This window comes from Pantherophis guttatus, chromosome 18 (genome assembly GCF_059756535.1).
Source record: "Pantherophis guttatus breed Tessera chromosome 18, ASM5975653v1, whole genome shotgun sequence".
Classification (NCBI taxonomy): Eukaryota; Metazoa; Chordata; class Lepidosauria; order Squamata; family Colubridae; genus Pantherophis; species Pantherophis guttatus.
Genome location: NC_142080.1, coordinates 2,630,001 through 2,650,000, shown reverse-complemented (window position 1 = coordinate 2,650,000; position 20,000 = coordinate 2,630,001). Strand labels below are relative to the sequence as shown.

Here is a 20,000-nt window from a genome sequence, read left to right as displayed (position 1 = left end):
TAGATAGGTAGGTAGGTAGATAGATAGACAGACGATAGATAAATAGCGGAGGAAGGGAGGGAAGAAAGAAGGAAGGAAGACAAAAGATAGATAGATAGATAGATAGATAGATAGATAGATAGATAGATAGATAGATAGATAGATAGATAGATAGATAGATGAGACAGAGAAGAAAGGAAGGAAGGGAAGGAAGGAAGGAAGGAAGGAAGACAATAGATAAGATAGATAGATACAGAGATTCTCCATTGGCCGAGATAATCTTGTGGGATTTTTTTTGTCTTCTTTTAATTGCACACGTGTCGGATGGAGACAAGGACACTCACGCAAAATATCGGTGTGGAAGGATTTCTGGCTCCGCGCCGTCCCTGCGAGGTTGGCCACGCAGACAGACACCAGCAGCAGTCCATCTTCCTCGTTGTTCAGCCCTTGAACGCGGCAGAAGAATTTCCGGGACCGGCTGTAATAGCGGCATTGTTGCTCCGTGTAGTTTTCCCCCGTGAACCTGTCCAGGGAGACATGGAAGCGGCAGCTGGCTGGGGGGGGGATGATGGGAGTTGGAGTCCCACCAACCTCAAGGGAAACCCCTGATTCATCTTCTCAAAAGAGAAGTTCATCCTGGGAAAGAAGCCCAGCTCGAGTTTCCTGCACCTGGCATGGGGGTTGGACTGGATGACCTCACAGGGGTCCCACCAGTTCTACATTCCAGGCAATGCAGAGGCTCTCAAATCAAAGGAAGGAATTGCCTCTGAGCCTGAATTTTTAGCCTTCTGCTATCCCAGCTCTGCAGAGATTATTTTTGCATGGCGGTGAAGTCCTCGACGTACGACCACAACGGAGCCCCAACATTTCCGTCGCTAAGCAAGTTAAGGCCCCGTCTTACGAACTTTCTTCAGGGAATCCCTGCGATTCTTAAAAAGGAGTCCCACGGGTTGTTAAATGAATCCGGCTTCCCCATTTGTCAGGAGGTCGCAAAAGGGGATCGCCTGTCCCTGGGAGAGGGGGGAGAGGGTCACTGCGACCGTCATAACTATGAGTCAGCGGCCAAGGTGTCTGGATTTTGATCAGGTGGTCCCCGGAGGATGCCGCAACGGAAATAAGTGTGAAAAATGAAGTTACAAAGTTTTTTTTTTAGGGCCGTTTTAACTTCGAAGGGACACTAAAGTGAATGGTCGTAAGTCGGGGACTTCTGGGGTTTGGCAAATGGGCAGCGCCACCTCGCATACAGACCTTTGCATCCAGAGGGAAGCTTTGGTGCGCGGCGACACCGGAGAAAACGTTCTCCACTCGCAGAGAATATCCTTGACTAAACTCCTGCGGAAACAGGTAAAATCTGGGGTCTTGGGGGGCTCTGGGGGAAAAAAAGAGAGAGAGAGAGAGAGAAGATATCAGGGTCTCGGGAAGCACTCTGCACATGCTCAGGAACCCCGGAGCAAGGCCCAAGGGCAGGAGACCGAGAAGGAAGAACCAAGGAGGGATAAAACGCCCACCTTCGACAATCAAACGGTGGGTGCAAAGGACTCGGCTGTCCTCGGAGCAGCTGTAAGACCCCGACTGATTGGGATGGACGAAGGGAAGAAAAAGGCCGGCCCCCGAACTGTCCCACACCGCAGGGTTGGCGGAAGAGATGGGCTGTTTCTCAAACGTCCAATGCAGCTGAGTCTGGTTGGCCGGCTCCCCTTCCAGGCAGGTTAGGGTTACGTTGGAACCTGGCAGGACGACGATGGCACCAGCGGGCGGAGCTGCCGAATAAAAGGGAATAAAAAAAATAGTGAAAAGGGAGATAAAGGAAGAGGGGAAGAAGAGGAGGAGGAGATGGAGAAAAGGGAGGGAGGGAGGAAGGAAGGATGGAAGGAAGGAAATTTGTGTGAGAAAGAGGAAGGAAGGAAGGAAGGAAGGAAGGAAGGAAGGAAGGAAGGAAGGAAGGAAGGAAAATGCAGGCAGGCAGGCAGGCAGGAAGGAAGGAGTGGAGGAGGAAGGAGTGGAGGAAGGAAGGAAGGAAAATGCAGGAAGGAAAGGAAGGAAGGAAGGAAAGAAGGAAGGGAGGGAGGGAGGGAGGAAGGAAGGAAAATGCAGGCAAGCAGTCAGGCAGGCAGGCAGGAAGAAAGGAATGGAGGAGGGAGAGAAGAAGGAAGGAAGGAAGGAAAATGCAGGAAAAGGAAGGAAAGGAAGGAAGGAAGGAAAGAAGGGAGGGAGGGAGGAAAATGCAGGCAAGCAGGCAAGCAGGAAGGAGTGGAGGAGGGAGAGAAAAAGGAAGGAAGAAAAGAAGGGAGGGAGGGAGGAAGGAAAATGCAGGCAAGCAGGCAGGCAGGAAGGAAGGAAGGAGGCAGGAGGGAGAGAAGAAGGAAGGAAGGAAGGAAAATGCACAAAGGAAGGAAAGGAAGGAAAGGAAGGAAGGGAATTTGTGTGAAAAAGAGGGAGGGGGAAGAAGGAGGGGAGGAGGGAGGGAGGAGTAGAGGAGGGAGGAAGAAAGGAAGAAGTGGAGGTGGAGGTGGGAGGGAGAGAAGGAAAGAAAGGAAGGAAGGGAATTTGTGTGAGAAAGAGGAAGGGAGGAAGGGAGGAGTGGAGGAGGGAGAAAAGAAGGAAGGAAGGAAAATGCAGGAAGGAAGGAAGAAAGAGAATTTGTGTGAGAAAGAGGGAGGGAGGGGGAAGGAAGGAAGGAAGGAGTGGAGGAGAGGGAGAGGGAGGAAGAAAGGAAGAAGTGGAAGTGGAGGTGGGAGGGAGAGAACGAGGGAAGGAGGAAGTGAAGCAGGGAGGAGATGGAAATAAAAATAAAAATGGAAGAAAAGAAAAGAAAAAAGAAAGGAAAGGAAAGAAGAAAAAGTGAAGGAGGAGAAGGAGAAGAAGGAAAACAAGAGGAAAAGGAGAAGGAAAATGTACACCAGGAGATGGAGAAAGAAAAAGGAAAGAATGCCACGAAGGAGAAGAAGGAGAACACAATCCAAAACGCTTTTATAGATGACGTACAACGTGATTATGGACCCTCCATTAGGACAGATATTACAATATTCTCTCTTAATAACAGATTGATAAGCCAAGCGGAGGGGCACCCGAGTTCAAAACATCGTAAAAAAAAAAAACCTCCCCAACCAGCTCAGCTCCCAGCCCTAAGGAGCAAATGTGCAGATATCAGCGAGAACTTTCCGGAAGCCCTGACCTTGGGAATTTTGCACGAGAGAAGATAACACTTTCGCTGATGTGGGAAAACTTCTCCGTCCGATCAATAGTTTTATCGGCGCTCGGTCAAAAGGCAACGGGGAGGGCTTGGCCCTTTGATAGGAACCAGCTTTTGCTTCTCTTCAAAAGTCAAAAGTGTGAGATGAAGAGATCATGAAGAAGTTACTAGAACAGGGGTCTGCAACCTTAAACCCTCAAAGAGCCATTGGGACCCGTTTCACCACAGAAAAGAAAACACCGGGAGTCACAAAAACCCTTCCCGGGCCTGACTTATTTCTCGAAATAACTAGCAAATGTAGTCGAATTAAATGTTCTGTTTTCTTCGGAAACTTTTCTTTTCTTGGATTTATCCATGGTTGGCCTACCGGAGGTTGAAAAGCTCAATAAATCGCGTGCCGGTGGGTGTCGCACATTGGCGGTTGTGATGTATAGTTTGAGTGACAGGGAGCCACAGCCGAGGGGTGAAAGAGCCACATGCGGCTCCAGAGCCGCAGGTTGCTGACCCCTGGACTAAGACCGAGGGCCGAAACGGGGGCGCACATGCCGGAAACCGGAAGAGAAATGGGCGACGACGGTTCGTGTGAATTTTATCAGCCACCCAACTGCAACAGAGTCAGGACAGCAATGGGAAATTAAAATAATAGTGAAGAAGAAGTAGAAGAGGAAGAGGAAGAGGAGGAAGAAGGAGAAGGAGGAAGAGGAGAAGAAGAAGAAGGAAGAGGAGGAGGAGAAGAAGAGGAGGAGGAGAAGGAGAAGGAGAAGAAGGAGGAGGAGGAAGAGGAGGAAGAGGAGGAGGAGGAGGAGGAGAAGAAGAAGAAGAAGAAGGAAGAGGAAGAGGAGGAGAAGAGGAGGAGGAGGAGAAGAGGAGGAGGAGGAGAAGAGGAGGAGGAGAAGGAGAAGGAGAAGAAGGAGGAGGAGGAAGAGGAGGAAGAGGAGGAGAGGAAGAGGAGGAGGAGGAGGAGGAGAAGAAGAAGAAGAAGGAGAAGAAGAAGAAGGAGAAGAAGAAGAAAAAGAAGAAGTAAGAAGCGGAGGAGGAGGAGGAGGAGAAAAAGAAGGAGGAAAAGGAGAAGGAGAAGGAGAAGAAGAAGGAAGAGGAGGAGGAGGAGGAGAAAAAAGAAGGAGGAAAAGGAAAAGGAGAAGGAGAAGGAGAAGAAGAAGAAGAAGAGGAAGAGGAGGAGGAGGAGGAGAAGGAGAAGGAAAAGGAGAAGAGGAGGAGGAGGAGGAGGAGGAGGAGGAGGAGGAGGAGGAGGAGGAGAAGAAGAAGAAGAAGAAGAAGAAGAAGAAGAAGAAGAAGAAGAAGAAGAAGAAGAAGAAGAAGAAGAAGAAGAAGAAGAAGAAAGAAGAGGAGGAGGAGAAGAAAATGATATTTGTGATACATTTTTAAATGTTCAGTTGACTTGAGTTTCCAGTTTAATGAATAAAAGCGATAATAATAACAGATTTAAAAAAAAACATCACCTTAAAGCAGTTTTATCAACCACAGAACCAAAGCAAGCAAAATGGAGCTTAGGCACCAAGAAGGGGGAGAAAAAAGGAAGGAAGGAAGGGTATGGGAGCACGGAACGGAGCCAGTTCAAATGGGCCCGGCCCACTGGCTGGCTCAAAGCCGAAAAGCCGGCCTTTTCTCTCCAAAATTTTTAATAGGGTTTAATTAACGTTGGCCGGTTCATCACCTTCCTGTCTTCTGGGGTTTCAGCATCGAAAAACAAATATTGACAAATCGTTGTGTGCGTGTTTTTTTTAAGTGTGTCTCCATAGCAACGGGGGGGGGTAGGCGAAAGAGCCGGGTTCGAGGGAGGCTCAAGGTCGCATCAAATAGGCAGCGCAAGCAATTCCTAGAATCGCCAGGAAATAAATACCGGTAAATGGTCATTTGTTAATGTGGTTATTTCTTCCTTTTTTTAAAACAACAACAACAACAACAACAAATGAGCTTTGTTTAAACAGAGGAGATTGCGGCCTGAGGAACTCCCTGCCACTTCCTCGACGAGGCATCCGAGCCGTGATTGATTTCGGCCCGGAGGGTGCCAAATTGATTTTGCCAAACAACCGCATCATTTGGGGCAATTTATATATTGACTTACTTAAATGGACAGCGGCCACCTGCCTCGCTCTAAAAAAAACGACGCTCAATTTAACGGGCGCTAAAAAAAGAGACATTAAACTGAGTTTTTTTTTTAAAAAAAAAAAGCAAAAAATTTTGAGAATTCACACCCGGCTTGGCCAAGCCAAAAATGACACAAAACCGGAATCCACTTTCTGATGCTCGCTGGGAAAAAAAAAAAAAAAAAACGTTGCAAAGGGTTTGGTGCAAAGATTTGTAGCCGCGAGTCCTCGACGTACGACCGCAATGGAGCTCAAGTTACGACGCTAAGCGAGACAGCTGTGAAGTGAGCTTTGCCCTGTTTTACAAACCCTTTGACTTTTGCTCAGCGGAAGGTCTCAAAAGTGGGGGGGGAGGGTGGAAATCGCGTGACTCCAGAATACGGTGATCGTCATAAATACAAGTCAGTTGAGTCTGAATTTGGCAAACTGACTCGTATTTATGACGGTTGCAGGGTCCCGGAGTCACGCAATCTGGTTTCGTGAAGCCAGATTCCCTGAACAACTTAAAGTGTTCCTAACTTAACAATTGCAGGGATTCCCTTAGCGATGAGAAAGGTGGCAAAACGAGGCACGACGCCCTTAAGAATCCGCCCCTTGGCCCATGGAAAGGCTACGACGGTCGTAAGTGTGGAAAAAACAGCCCTAAGTCCCTTTTTTTTTCCACGGTCGTCCTAACTTCAGACAGTCCCTAAAAGGAACGAATGTTTGTAAGTCGGAGGACGAGTGGAAGCTGGTCGTTCGGATGCTTTGCTATATAACTGAGGTTTATTTTTTCGCCTGGCAGAATCCGAACTCGAAGCAGATCAGATTTCAGGAAGAGCAATTAGTCCATCCTGATTGTATTAGATTCCCGGCAGTGGAGTATTAATCAATTTAGGAAAAAAAAAAAAAAAAAAGGTCAACGGCGGAAAAGAGCAAGCAGATCCGGCAGGAAAATAAGTGATTTTATTTTTTATTTTTTTTGCAAAATCTGGCATTTGATTAAAGGTTAACGGGCCTCTCGGCCAGCCGTGCCAAGAATCGGGTTAACCGATCAGGAGAATTTCACGGGCAGCTGTTAATCCCCTTGCTTGCGTCCTTTTGGGGGAGAGGGGGGGGGAGATAGTAGGGCTGGAAGGAACCTTAGAGGTCATCTAGTCCATCCCTCTGGCCAGGGTAGGGGGGGGGTCTTCTCTTAAGGGAGTCTGCCTGAAGCTGGGCTGCTGGCTTAAGTGGATTTTTGGAGGGAATACCTGTGAGAGGAGGAGGGAGGGATGAAGGGAAGGGGGGGAGAAGGAGGAGGAGGAGGAATTATATGGAGAAGGGAAGAAAGGAGGAGGAGATGGAGGAAGAGGAGGAAGAAGGAGGAGGAGGAGAAGGAATAAGGGAGGATGAAGGAGAAAGAAAAGGAGAAGAAGGAGAAGGCAGAGGCAGGAGGAAGGGTAGGAGGAGGGGAAGGGAGAAAGGTGGATGAAGAAGAAGGAGAAAGAGGAGAAGATGGAGGAGAAGGAAAAGGAGGAGAAGATGGAAGAAGAGGAGGAAGAGGAGGAGGAGGAGGAGAAGGAATAAGGGAGGATGAAGGAGAAAGAAAAGGAGAAGAAGGAGAAGGCAGAGGCAGGAGGAAGGGTAGGAGGAGGGGAAGGGAGAAAGGTGGATGAAGAAGAAGGAGAAAGAGGAGAAGATGGAGGAGAAGGAAAAGGAGGAGAAGATGGAAGAAGAGGAGGAAGAGGAGGAGGAGAAGGAGAAGGAATAAGGGAGGATGAAGGAGAAAGAAAAGGAGAAGAAGGAGAAGGCAGAGGCAGGAGGAAGGGCAGGAGGAGGGGAAGGGAGAAAGGTGGATGAAGAAGAAGGAGAAAGAGGAGAAGATGGAGGAGAAGGAAAAGGAGGAGAAGATGGAAGAAGGAGGAGGAGGAGAAGGAATAAGGGATGAAGGAGAAAGAAAAGGAGAAGGAGAAGGCAGAGGCAGGAGGAAGGGTAGGAGGAGGTGAAGGGAGAAAGGTGGATGAAGAAGAAGGAGAAAGAGGAGAAGATGGAGAGGGAGAAAAAGAAGATGGAGACAGAGGAGGGAGAGGAGGAGGAGGAGGGAGAAAGGAGGATGAAGGAGAAGAAAAAAGAGGAGGTGGAGGAGAGGGAGAAGGAGAAAAAGAAGATGGAGACAGACGAGGTAGAGGAGGAGGAGGAAGAAAGGAGGAGGGAGAAGGAAAAGTAGAAAGGGGAGAAGGTGGAGACAGAGGAGGAAGAGGAGGGGGGAAGGGAGAAAGGTGGATGAAGGAGGAGAAGGAGAAAGAGGAGGAAATGGAGGAGGAGAAGGAAAAGAAGGAGAAGATGGAGACAGAGGAGGAAGAGGAGGAGGGGAAGGGAGAAAGGTGGATGAAGGAGAAGGAGAAGGAGAAAGAGAAGGTGTAGAAGGAGAAGGAGAAGAAGGAGAAGATAGAGACAGAGGAGGAAGAGGAGGAGGGGAAGGGAGAAAGGTGGATGAAGGAGAAGGAGAAGGAGAAAGAGAAGATGGAGGAGGGGAAGGAAAAGAAGGAGAAGATGGAGACAGAGGAGTAAGAGGAGGAGGGGAAGGGGGAAAGGTGGACGAAGGAGAAGGAAAAGAAGGAGAAAAGGAGGAGAAGATATGATAATTAAGACGAATGGGTCTCCTCAGAGAAAGCAGCACAATCATTAAAGTTATTTCTCTCCAGAGATTTTCCCAGAATCCCCTTAAGAGTTGAGCTGGGCAGATCACGTGACCTATAAAACTCTGCTCTAATTCTTTTTTTTTTTTCCCTCCCAAAAAATCCTTGTTAACGTTCACCAGAAGAAGAAAAACAAAAAGCCGAAGAAAGCAGAAGAAAGAAAAAGAACATTTCAACCTCTCTAAATGGGATTTTTCTTTCCCCCACTTTTCTTCTTCTGCTTCTCCGCTTCCCCTTCCTGTTGTTTTAAGTGGGGGGTTTTAAATCTGAAAAGTCCAGACAGAGGAAGAGATTTTGGGGCGATTTTTTATTTATTTATTTATTTTATGGAGGAAATAATCTTGCTTTGGTTTGCCCCCCCCCCAAAAAAAACTATGAGTTAACCATATTTGGATATTAAGACAAGAACTCAAAATTTCAGGGACTTTTTCCAATTTGAGGCCCAGGTAGACTTGAAAGACGACTGGAGGCTCAGCCTGTACAGCTCCCTTGTTGGGTCTTTTAAGCTTCCCTCCTTCCTGTGCACAATCCCCATCCCACCTCCGGCAACACAAACAAGCACACACCCACAATCACACACCTGTATAAATCACACTTCCAGACTCGCTTCCCAAAAGACAAACAGCAAATCTTTCTTTTTTGCAAATTTCGTTCTGCATTTTCATCTTTTCTCAGGATATTCATTCTCTTTTTTTTTTCTCCCCTTCCTGATTCTCCCACGTTCCTTTCTTCCAGAAGACAAACACCCCCCCCCCATCCTCCCCAATGAGGGGGAATGATAACCCCCGACCCCCACAAATCTTGGATTAATGATGATCGTGTGATAAGGTTTTGTGTGCAGCCTGGCCGGATTGTGGGAAAATTAAGATTTTTTTCATTAGCAGCGAAGGCTCAAAGGACTGTTTTGATCAGAGGGGGGGGGGAAAAAACTACACAATTATTTTTGTGCGTTTCTGGATTTTGTGCTGGGGAAAAAACCACGAAACTTTTGATTTTGGGGTTTTACCGATGAGATAGGATTGTTGTTACTGAAAGTGTGACTTTATACTATTATGGAAAAAGTAAAAAAAGAGAGAGATTGGAAGTGATTATTGTATTTCCGCTCTGCACCAAAGGGATGGTTTTTTTTTGTCAAGGTTTTCTCTTTCTTTTCTCCTTTTTTCTATGCTTCTCTCTTCCTTCCTTCCTTCCTCCAGTGTCTTTCCATTCCTTTCTTTCTTCCTCTCATTCTGATCTCCTTCCTTCCATCCATCCATCCTTCTTCCTTTCCTTCCCTCCTCCTCCTCGCCTCCCTTCCTCCCTCCCTCCTTCCCTCCCTCCCTTCCTCCAGTGTCTTTCCATTCCTTTCTTCCTCTCATTCTGATCTCCTTCCTTCCATCCATCCATCCTTCTTCCTTCCTTTCCTTCCCTCCTCCTCCTCGCCTCCCTTCCTCCCTCCCTCCCTCCCTCCCTTCCTCCAGTGTCTTTCCATTCCTTTCTTCCTCTCATTCTGATCTCCTTCCTTCCATCCATCCATCCTTCTTCCTTCCTTTCCTTCCTTCCTCCCTCCCTCCCTTCCTTTCTTCCTTCAGTGTCTTTCCTATTATTTCCTTTTGCGTTTTTGTGTTGTATATGATCCGCAAATTAAAAAGGAGAATATATCAGGGGAGGGGGAAAAAAAGAAAGAAGGAAGATTATTTTTCCTCCGTGTGCCACAAAATATTTTCTTGTTTAGGGGGGCTCTGCTGGGACCCCTTTGCCCCCCCCCAAGTGGGGTCTTTAGGAAGGGACAGAGATGGGGGGGAGGAAAAAGGAAGAGCCACCGTGGCAAAAATTCTGGTGGCGCCGACATTTACAGTAGAAAAAAAGAGAGAAAAAGAAAACAGAAGTTCCGAATCATCTTTTTTTTTCCCCCCTGCTTCAACAGTTTTTCACTTAAAACTCTTCCTGCCTCTCGGTTCCTATTTCTTCTTTTCTACCTTCACAGAAACAAAACAGTTTTGTTCTAGAGAAAGGAAGAAAACAGGGGGTTTTTTTTTCCCCCACCCTTTTTCTTCCCCACTTTTCGTGTCTGGATTTCTTCTTTTCGAAACTTTCCCGCAGCCTAAAAAGGCCTCTTGCGCCTTCGTTGACCAGCAGCTACGGCTGGTCTTGTTTTGCTCGTTCATGACAGCCCTGCGGTGCGGGGCAGCTTAGAGATGAGCCACCGTTTACGAATTTCTGTCATTCCTTCTCTCTTGCTTCCTTTCCTTCCTTTTTCTCCTTCGTGGTTCTTTCCTTTCCTTCTCCTCTATCTACTTCCTTTCCTTTCCTTCTTCATTTACTTCCTTTCTCTTCTCTTCCTTTCCTTCTCTTCCATTTACTTCCTTTCCCTTCCCTTCCTTTCCTTTCCTTCTTTCCTCTCTTTTCTCCCTCTTCCCTTCCCTCCCTTTCCTCTCTTCCTTTCTCCCCCTTCCCTCCCCTCTCCATTCTTTCCTTTCTCCTCCTTTTCCCTTTTCTTTCTCCCCTTCCTTCCCCATCATTTATCTTCTTCCTTCCTCCCTTCCCGACATTCTTTCCCTCCTTCTTTTGCGTCTCTCTCCTTCCTTCCCTCTTTTCTTCCTTTCTCTCACTCTTCCAGCCATCCCACCATCACCCTTTTCTCAAAGACACACACACACCTAAACAAACAAACACACAAATGAATTCCCTTCTTTTAAAAGGCTAAACCTGCAGCCGAAGCTCCAAGAAAGTAGAAAAATCGTGCCAGCCTGGCTGGCAGCTGTGGGTGCAAACGGATCACCCATTTCCACCCCTCACCTTAACGACGCATCCGTAAACTCACACACACACCCAGGCACACACAAACACACACAAATTAATCTTTGTTTTGGAAGCATTCGTCCGCAGCCACCGGCCAGAGCGAATTTTCGAACCATCTCACCTGGCTGCTCGCAAGGCAACGTGGAGGCCGCGAATCCGGCCGCGGCCGCCAGGATGTGGGCGATCAGGGTGGCACCAGCCAGCCACATGATGCCAAGGCGATGCCCCCGCGGGCCCAGGACTCCTGCCAGCTGCCTCGGTTGCAGAGAAACATTTGAGGAACTTCAAGTCGCGGCTGTTGAAATTAGTGACTAATGTCCCTTTCGGAGTTGTGAAAGCAGGTGGGGAGATTGAGCAATGGGGTGGAGCTGGCAGAGGGCACAGGGGGCAGGACGGGGTGGGGGGGGCGTAGGTGGGGGAAAATACACCAGCGTTGTGCAGAAAGAAAATATGAGGCACCCGGGTTTCCCCCCCCGTCCTGGTGTCCCAGCGCTTTCTCTTTCAAAATAAGGTTGTTTCCCAGTGCAAATTCACCAAGAATTTGCAAAAAACAAAACAAAACTCTGTCTTGTCAGTGAGGTCCTCGATTTACGACCACAGCCAAGCCCCGTCGCTAAGCGGGACGCTTGTGGAGCTTTGCCACCGCTTTCCTTGCCACCGTTACGGGAAATCCCTGCCGTTAAGTTAGGGATGCGGGGGGGGTTTGGCTTCCCCGTTGACTTGGCTCGTTCGAAGGACGCAAAAAGGGATCGTGGGAATTCCCGACTGTCGTAAATACGAGTCGGTGGCCCAGCGTCTGAATTTTGAGCGCCTGAACCAACCAGGGGGGGGACGCTGCAAAAGGTCGTTAAGTGGGGGAAACGGCTCTTTTTTTTTTAAGGGCCGTTGTAACTTCGGTCACTAAACGAACCGTCGTTAAGTCGAGGACGGACGGTAAATGGCTCCGGAGGGGGAGTTGGGATGATATTGACAAACAGCCCCATGCCGCCAAGGAAGAGGTTGCAGGTGCGTTTGAAGGGACGCAAGCCTTTTAGGCCCCTCGAGTGAGCGAGCCAAGCTGGGCGAGGCGGGGCTTTCCCGTGGCTTGGCCACGCCCACATGTCCTTTCACGGTTTTCCAAAGTGACGAGATGCATTTGTGGGTTTTCAAAAAAACGTACCCCAGATCTGACTTTCGACAAATATCCGAGGTTATCCCCTCCCAGTTCTACTCCGATAGCATCTTATAAAGGGAAACTCAAGTTTCTAGACCTCATGGCGATAACGTGAAAACAACAACAAAAAAAGGATTCGAAGCCCTTGACTCTCCGTTCTGCAAATTCCTTCTTTAAAAATTAAGAAGAGGAGTAGAAATGGAGGGGAAAACACTCATTGCCAGCCCCGCACACATAGGAGAACATACTGAAGAGGTAGTCCTCAATTTATGACCACCAATGGGATTGGATTTTCTGTCGTTCATTTGGCATGAGTTGGACGTTGAATCATCGTGTTCCCGGATGTGATTTTTTACGACCATTTTTACCATGGTCGTTAAGCGAGTCACACGGTCATTTAAGTGATCATGTAGCCGGCATGACTCAATGCCAAAGGCGCACGGAACGCTGTTCCCTTCCCACCAAAGGGGGTCCCTATTTTTTCTACTGGCTTTTTTTTTTTTAATGTGCTTTCGAACTGCTAGGTTGGCAGAAGCTGGGACAAGTCACGGGAGCTCACCCCATGACGCGGCACTCGGGATTCGAACCGCCAAACTGCCGACTTTTCGATCGACAAGCTCAGCGTCTTAGCCACCGAGCCACCGTGTCAGGTAGGAAAGTCGCAAATTGCGATCGTGTGACCACAGGGGCGTGTGTGTGTGTGTGTGTGTGACAGTCATAATTGCAACAACAATTGCAACGAATCTTCTTTTCCCGTCACTTTGAACCGTCGTTAAACTGTACACCTTAGCCCATCCAACAAGATCCCCTAGATCTCTCAATAAAGGCACGCCACTAGGAAAAAAACCCACATTATTTTTTTTTTAAAGAAAAGGCAATTTCTCTTTATAGTCATAAAACGATAACAATTCTGCCCAGTATAGAAATGTAAAATAAATTATACTGAATGTTCCTTAATCCCTGCTTGGCACAGTTGCGGTTTCGCCCCCCTCCCCCCTCTTCTGCCCGAACGGAGAGGCTTTGCCCAAACTGGATTTATCCCGTGCCTCTCCCTTGCGGACAAAATATGTCCTCTTTGGTATCAAAATCGAGAGAACCGGGCACCGTCCCTCTCCCTCTTGCCCGTGATGTTGTCCGTCCCAGATTGGTTCCGTCTCGTCGGTGGTGTAAATTTGCGAGCAGAGTAACGGAAGAGCCCGAACGATCCCAAACTTGCCAGCTTCCTCCAACTTCCGACGATCTCTTGGGACAGTCTCTTGTTAACCAGGTTAACCACTGTTCAAGGCGTACCGGTTAAAACTGTTGATGCGCCAGAAAATCTATGTCGGTACCGGTTGGTTGACGCGCTCAACTACCCCTCTGTTTTCAGGGCTGCCCGGAAACTTGTCCCATGATATTTGGCTACGGAGAAGACGTCTTACTTCAAGGCAACAGGGTAGATTTGCAAACGGGATCCCCCCGAAAAATACTTAGATTTCAGTGCTCCCCTCCCAATTCTGCGTTTGGACGAAGGAAAATCATTTTGGAGGTTCGACGGAATCGGTTATCCTTTGTTTCTAATGGTCGTGCCAGTTTCTGGATGAATCGTCTACCCCGACAGGATAGCATGGCTTAAGGGATCTGGTGGGAATCTGCTCCATCGATCTGCAGTTGAGGATCTAGCAGGACATCTTTACGGATCTCTGCAGACCGAGAGGGATCCCAAGAAGGTCAATTGTTTCTTCGAAAGGAAGTGGAAGCTGTACGGATCTCGACGAGTTTGGCTGCGGGAAGAAACGAGGCGTTTTTGCAACTGGGACTCTTCCCAATGTTACTCTTGGTTTACTCTGCCCCGATTCGGTGGTCCCTGTTTTCCACCAACTTCTGGGACACAGGAAATGAGTTGCGGGACCCTCGAAGGACAGGGCCCAGAAGGACAAGGAAGGAACTCTTTGCAATCGAAAAGTCCGACACAATAAAAAAATAAAATTTATTTACTTTCTCCCTGGGAGAAAGGAAGATCCAAAGCCTCCGAGGGACGCCCGGAAAGACGTGGTGCAAATCCTGAACTCTTCTTGGAAGATTTGGGGTGGGGCGCCCCCCTTGTAAGTCCGAAAGCACTCGGTCCTCTTGTCTTTAAACTGAAAAGAGCCGGGTTTCCACGTGCCGAGATTTGGACGTCGCTCGCGGAGCGAGTCTTTTCTTCAACCTGAGTTATCAGATGCCAAAATGCTTTCGTGGCAAGGCGGGCCTCGTGGCCGCTTCGGGGAGTTGGCAACCCTCAAAGGTTTGACCCAGTGCCTTTTAAATGCCAGCTGGATGTCCAACGAGGAGTAGGAAAAATCCTCACTCCTTTGTAAACGAGATTCGTTTGCGAGATTATTTTTTTCCCGCTCTCTCTCTCTCCCCCAAGACTAAAAAAAAGACCGGCAAACCCAAAGCACAAGGTTACAGGGTTGTAGTAGGAGGAGTCCTACATCTCCCCCAGTCCTAGCCCCCATCTTACATCCCCAATTCTCTTGATTCGTACATACTTTGGAGAAAAGATGCCACGTTACTCGAACGAGGAACTATCCCTGGATTCAAAAGCAGAACGTAAATGCTCGAAGGATTTCCTGTCCAACGAGAGGAACAGTTAAATGTCCCACATTCGCCGATCAGCTAGAGCGAGCTACCTCAAATACACCGGCAGCTTGACTTGAGGGGGTGCGTGGGTTACGTGGTTTGGTTACATGGCGATAGCGTTAGACTTCAAGCCACGGTTCTGAGTTCTCGGCGACAACCGATCTGCTCCCGTTTGGTGAGCTCCCTTTCTCTCATCCTCACGGCCGGAACGAGATCTTTAGCACATGGGTCCATCCATCGTCTACGATGCTCCCCTGGCGTTGTGTCACACTTTCAGCGTCTTCTCGGGCGCGCTGGGCTCGCCACCGCCGCTGTTTTTCTTCTTCCGCAGCGTCTCGATCCAGCTGGTGCTGGGGCGGCCGCTGAAACTGGAAAGGGCCAGCGAACTGAGCCGCATGTTCTTGCCGGAAGTGATGAGCTCTCCAAAACCTTCCTGGTGGGAGAAGGCGTAGCCGGAGCGTCGGGAACCCGTGCGCCCCACGCGGCCCATGCAACGGTGCTGCGTTTTTTGCTTCTTGCGAACCAACTGGGTGTAACGGACCTGGGGAAGAAAGCAGAGCGAGCGGACGTCAAAGCGAGAGGCTATTCAGCTCTTTGCCAAAATCTTCCCACTACTGTGCCTTCTGCCAGCATCCCAAACCCCCAACCCCAACTCTAACCCCAACCTGAACCCCAATCCCCACCCTAACCCTAACCCCAGCCCTAACTCTAACTCTATCCCCAACCGCAGCCCTAACCCTAACCCTAACCACAACTCAGTGGTGAAATCCTGCCGATTCTTTCTGGCTTGCGCGAGCCGGTAGTGCCAGTGGCATGTGGTTCACTGAACTGGTAGTGGCGGTAGTGCGAGGCTCCGCCCACCCGCCCGCACATCGTTACTTCATGGTTTTAACCAACAAGTAACCCGCTTTTGACCCTCTGCACATGCACAGAAGGCTTTGCGCATGTGCAGGGGGTCAAAAATCGGACGTGATGATGCGCGCGCACTTACAAACCGGTAGGGAAGGTAAGTAGATTTCACCCTTGCCACAACCCCCCTATCCTAATCCTCGATTCACAACGATGCGTTTACCGACCGTTGGATGTTGCAACGGCAGTGAAAAAACAGAGACCATCGTAAGCTAAAACTGGTCAGCTCCGTCCATCCACACGAGGGAATTTTCCCCGCAAAAGAGGGAGGAAGGTCCTGGGTTCCGCGTACCGGCTTTCACTCACCGTGTCCGAGAGTTCTGGCCGGAGGTCCAGCTTGAGGAACCGGAAGGCAACGACTGGCATGATGCAGACCACGGTGGTCAGGGCGATGGTGAGCCACACCGCAGGTTGGGCCAGCGTGTTTTGGGCATTGCCTGGCATGAAGGGGAAAAACGGTTCATGGGAAGGAGCCAATAAATGGGAATTAAAGGTAAAGGTTCCCCTCGCACATATGTGCTGGTCGTTCCCGACTCTAGGGGGCGGTGCTCATCTCCGTTTCAAAGCCGAAGAGCCAGCGCTGTCCAAAGACGTCTCCGTGGTCATGTGGCCGGCATGACTCAACGCCAAGGCGCACGGAACGCTGTTCCCTTCCCACCAAAGGTGGTCCCTATTTTTCTACTTGCATTTTTTTTAAGTGCTTTCGAACTGCTAGGTTGGCAGAAGCTGGGACAAGTCATGGGAGCTCACCCCGTTACGCGGCACTCGGGATTCGAACCGCCGAACCGAATATACAGCCTCCTCATGCTACCTAACTAAGCTCCAGTTCCTGCCGAATAAACTAAATTATGAATGTATCTTAAATAGAAAACCATCTTTGGATAGGTTTTTTTTTACTCCAAAAGCATTTGATTAAAATAAATTTAAATTTTTTAAAAAATCCGATTTTTTTTAATTTTTAAATCATCGATGTTCATCCACCCATCCGCCCCGAAAACAGTTAAGGGGTTTTTATTTTTATTTTCTCCCCCACCGGACTCACCGACAAAACGGAACTGGTTGGGGAAAAGTTGGAAAAGTCCGTTGCTGTGCATGACGAAGAGGATGGCAAAATAAACTGCCAGGCTGCCCCAGATGAAAAAGTGGTTGATGGCCGTCCAGAATCCGGTATCCAAACCAATCTGTGGAAGGGAGAGGAAAAATGACCACCAGGAGATCTCCGGAGTTGACCGTAGCGCTTAATTCCAAGGAGCCTTGGCAAATGCCACTTTGTGCCGATCCTTAGTAAAAACCCGTGTCAGGTGTGCCCGATGCCCCCCAACTTCAAACTGATTGGGGCATTTACCCCCCACGAGCTTTGACCGCCAACGGGCAAGGAGAAGACATCAACGAGGTTTCAGGCACGCATATTTTGGGGGGAGTGGGGGGAGGGGTGTCAGAGTGCCAATCAGCCCCGTTACTTTCCTGGGGTAATTGCCCGAGTTAGAGGTGAATCGTGGCATTTTCCTTGCGTATACTTTTTGCAAGAAAATAAACCCAAAGATATATCTTCTAAGAAAAACTCGTTTATTTGTTATAAAGAAAATAAAACATCTCACTAATCTAATTAATTACATTTTGGCAAAGCTTCTGCCGGCCACCACTCTGCGGCCGGCAGAAGAACAATTTCCCTGGCAGGAGAACAAAGGAAATTAGAAGAAAGTGAAGGAATGTGAACATGCGCAGTTAGCTTACGGATAAGAAACTTGGCAAGCTACGGAAAGTCTGACTATCCAAAAAGATGAGCTCATCGGGTAAATACAAAAACGCAGTGAGACAAGGGGAACCGGCAAGTGGGTGGGAATCCCTCTCCCGCGCCCTGGCAGAGATGGGAGAAGGGGGTACCACGCACCTGGACGCTGACCACGATGACGAGGGAAGTGGCCACGGTGACGGCAAAGGACTGGTAGTCGACCAGGTGGGCGTTATCGCTGAAGACCCCGTAAGGGATGAAGAACATGAAGATGGAGGCGTAGATGCCCTGAGCGATGCAGATGAAAAATTCCCGCTTATTGAAAAGGAGGTTCAGCTGCCCCGGTTCGTAGAGTTTGGGGTACTCCAGGCTGCGGTGTTCGGGCACATCCTGGAAGAGAGAGAGAGAGAGAGAGAGAAACGGTCAGCGGCTGCCCGGAGTTGGAGGCTTAGAGCAGTGGTTTGGTTGAACAAATCGATCATTTCCTTCCTTCCTTCCTTCCTTCCCTCCTTCCTCTCTCGTCCATTCCCCTCTAATCCTCCCTTCCTTCTTCTTCCTTCCTTCCACTCCCTCCCTTCTTCCCTCCTCTCTCCATTCCTTTCCTCCCTCCCTTCTTTCTCTTATCCTTCCTTCCTTCCATCTTTCCTTTCTTTCCTCCCTCCCTTTCTTTGTCTCCTTTTCTCTTATCTTTCCTCCCTCCCTCCCTTTCTTTCACTCTTCTTCCTTCCTTCCTTCCTCTCTCGTCCATTCCCCTCTAATCCTCCCTTCCCTCTTCTTCCTTCCTTCCACACTCCCTCCCTTCGTCCCTCCCCTTCCTTCTTCCTTCCATCTTTCCTTTCTTTCCTCCCTCCCTTTCTTTGTCTCTTATCTTGCCTTCCTTCTTCCTCCTTCCTTCCTTTCGTTCCTTCTTACGTAACTACCTACCTACCCACCCGCCTTCCTTCTCCTTTTTCTTATCTTTCCTCCCTCCCTCCCTTTCTTTCACTCTTACTCCTTCCTTCCATTTTTTCCTACGTATCTACCTTCCTACCCACCCACCTTCCTTTTCCTTTTTCTCATCCTTCCTTCCTTCCACCCTTCCTTTCTTTTCTTTCCTCCCTTTCTCTTATCTTTCATCCCTCCCTCCCTTTCTTTCACTCCTACTCCTTCCTTCCGTTTTTTCCTACGTATCTACCTTCCTACCCACCCACCCACCTTCCTTCTCCTTTCTCTCATCCTTCCTTCCTTCCACCCTTCCTTTCTTTTCTTTCCTCCCTTTCTCTTATCTTTCATCCCTCCCTCCCTTTCTTTCACTCTTATTCCTTCCTTCCTTCCTTCCTTCCTTCCTTCCAACCTACCAACCCACCTTCCTTCTCCTTTCTCTTATCCTTCCTCCCTCCCTTTCCTCCCTTTCTCTTATCTTTCCTTCCTTCCTTCCCTCCTTCCTTCTCCTTTCTCTTTAATTTAATTTAATTTAGTCTAATTTAACTTAATTTAATTGATTAAATTTATATGCCGCCCCTCTCCGAAGACTCTTTTGTCCTTCGTTTCTTCTTTTCTTTCTTTCTTTCCTCCCTCCTTCCCTTTCTTTCTCTCTTCTCCTTCCTTCCTTCCTCGCAACCTAAACCAGTTCTTCCTCCAAAGTGTGTCTCTGCCTGAGTCCCTGATCTGGAGGCACGTTCTGAACCAGGGACTCCGACAGAGACCCAGTGGCAGCGTTCCTCCTCTCTCTTTTTTGCCCTCTTTTCGACAAATCCTTCGCTCAGCTGCCTTCCCCCCCCCCACACACACACACCCATCTCCCGGCCCGCTGACGTGAAGCCCACCAGGGGAGGGCACGGACTGACCTGATCAAAGACCCCCATTGCAAGGACGGGCAACGAGGTGTAAACGATGTTGTAGAGCGTGATGAAGTACTGATCGTACACGGTCTTCGTGTGGGGAGGCGGAGAAAGAAAGGATGAATTAGTATGGGGTTGTTTGGATTGCCCGCATCCACCGGACACCCCCCCACACCACCCCCGCCAACTGACGCCGGTGCCCGGTTCCGTACCTGGGCGGAGAAGCCGCAGAAGAAGCCGAACCAAAAGTGCACCATGGTGAAGGCAAAATTCTTGTAGAAGAAGTAACAGAGGAATTTACACATTCGGAGATACGACCAGCGGCCGTGAACGAGGAGCAGGCGCTGGAGGAACTTGAACTGGGAGAAGGAGTAGTCGGACGCCAACACGGCTTGGATGCCCTCCTGGCCACTGATGCCCACGCCGATGTGGGCGGCTGCCACGAATCCGGGAGGAAAAGCAGGCAGAGGTCAAGACTGTCGTCTTGATGCGGAAAACTACAGTTCCCAGAGTTCCACCCGTCCTGGTGGACGAGGCTGAGGATTCTGGGATGACACGTCCCGATCTGGGGACTTCAGCTTCCAGAATTCCCCAGTCCTTGTTCTGCACAAAGCCGAGGATTCTGGGATGTCTCCTTCCCCACCTGAGGACTTCGATTCCCAGAATCCTCCAGTCCTTGTGGACAAGACTGAAAATCCTGGCAACCCGTCTTCTGATTGGAGGGTTTCCCTTTCCCAGAATTCCCCAGCACTTGTGGACAAGGCTGAGAATTTTAGGATGGCCCCTCCCAATCTGGGGACTTTTATTTCCCAGAATTCCCCAGTCCTTGTTGTGGACAAGGCTGAGAATTCTGGGAACGGCCCCTTCCAACCTGGGGACTCCAATTCCCAGAATTCCTCAGCTCTCCTGGGACACTCCCTCCCGACTTTCCCAGAATTCCCCAGTCCTTGTAGAAAAGCCTGAGAATTCTGGGAATGGCCTCTCCTGACTGGAGGACTTCGATTCCCAGAATTCCCCAGAATTTGCAGACACAGCTGAGAATGGCAAGGACTTCATTTCCC

General features: G+C 49.2%; 2 protein-coding genes across 5 annotated transcripts in view; both read right to left on the bottom strand.

The window, feature by feature from the left end:
• The window catches only part of IL6R (interleukin 6 receptor), a 19,978-nt gene extending 8,997 nt beyond the window's left edge, over nt 1–10,981 (bottom strand). The window contains exons 1-4 of the mRNA XM_060685072.2: nt 10,843–10,981; nt 1,488–1,739; nt 1,228–1,348; nt 324–502 (exon numbers count right to left, since the gene is read on the bottom strand). Coding sequence (XP_060541055.2) covers nt 324–502; nt 1,228–1,348; nt 1,488–1,739; nt 10,843–10,930 — 640 coding nt within the window. The 5' untranslated portion in view covers nt 10,931–10,981. The remainder of the gene's footprint in view (nt 1–323; nt 503–1,227; nt 1,349–1,487; nt 1,740–10,842) is intronic.
• A 1,967-nt stretch (nt 10,982–12,948) lies between these two features.
• Nucleotides 12,949–20,000, bottom strand: part of ATP8B2 (ATPase phospholipid transporting 8B2) — a 38,190-nt gene continuing 31,138 nt past the window's right edge. For all 4 annotated transcript variants that reach the window (XM_087881347.1, XM_087881349.1, XM_087881348.1 and 1 more), the window contains 6 exons: nt 19,152–19,375; nt 18,946–19,029; nt 17,279–17,509; nt 16,430–16,568; nt 15,694–15,824; nt 12,949–15,019 (listed from right to left, as the gene is read on the bottom strand). In XM_087881347.1, the coding sequence (XP_087737473.1) occupies nt 14,744–15,019; nt 15,694–15,824; nt 16,430–16,568; nt 17,279–17,509; nt 18,946–19,029; nt 19,152–19,375 (1,085 nt within the window). In that variant the 3' untranslated portion in view covers nt 12,949–14,743. The remainder of the gene's footprint in view (nt 15,020–15,693; nt 15,825–16,429; nt 16,569–17,278; nt 17,510–18,945; nt 19,030–19,151; nt 19,376–20,000) is intronic.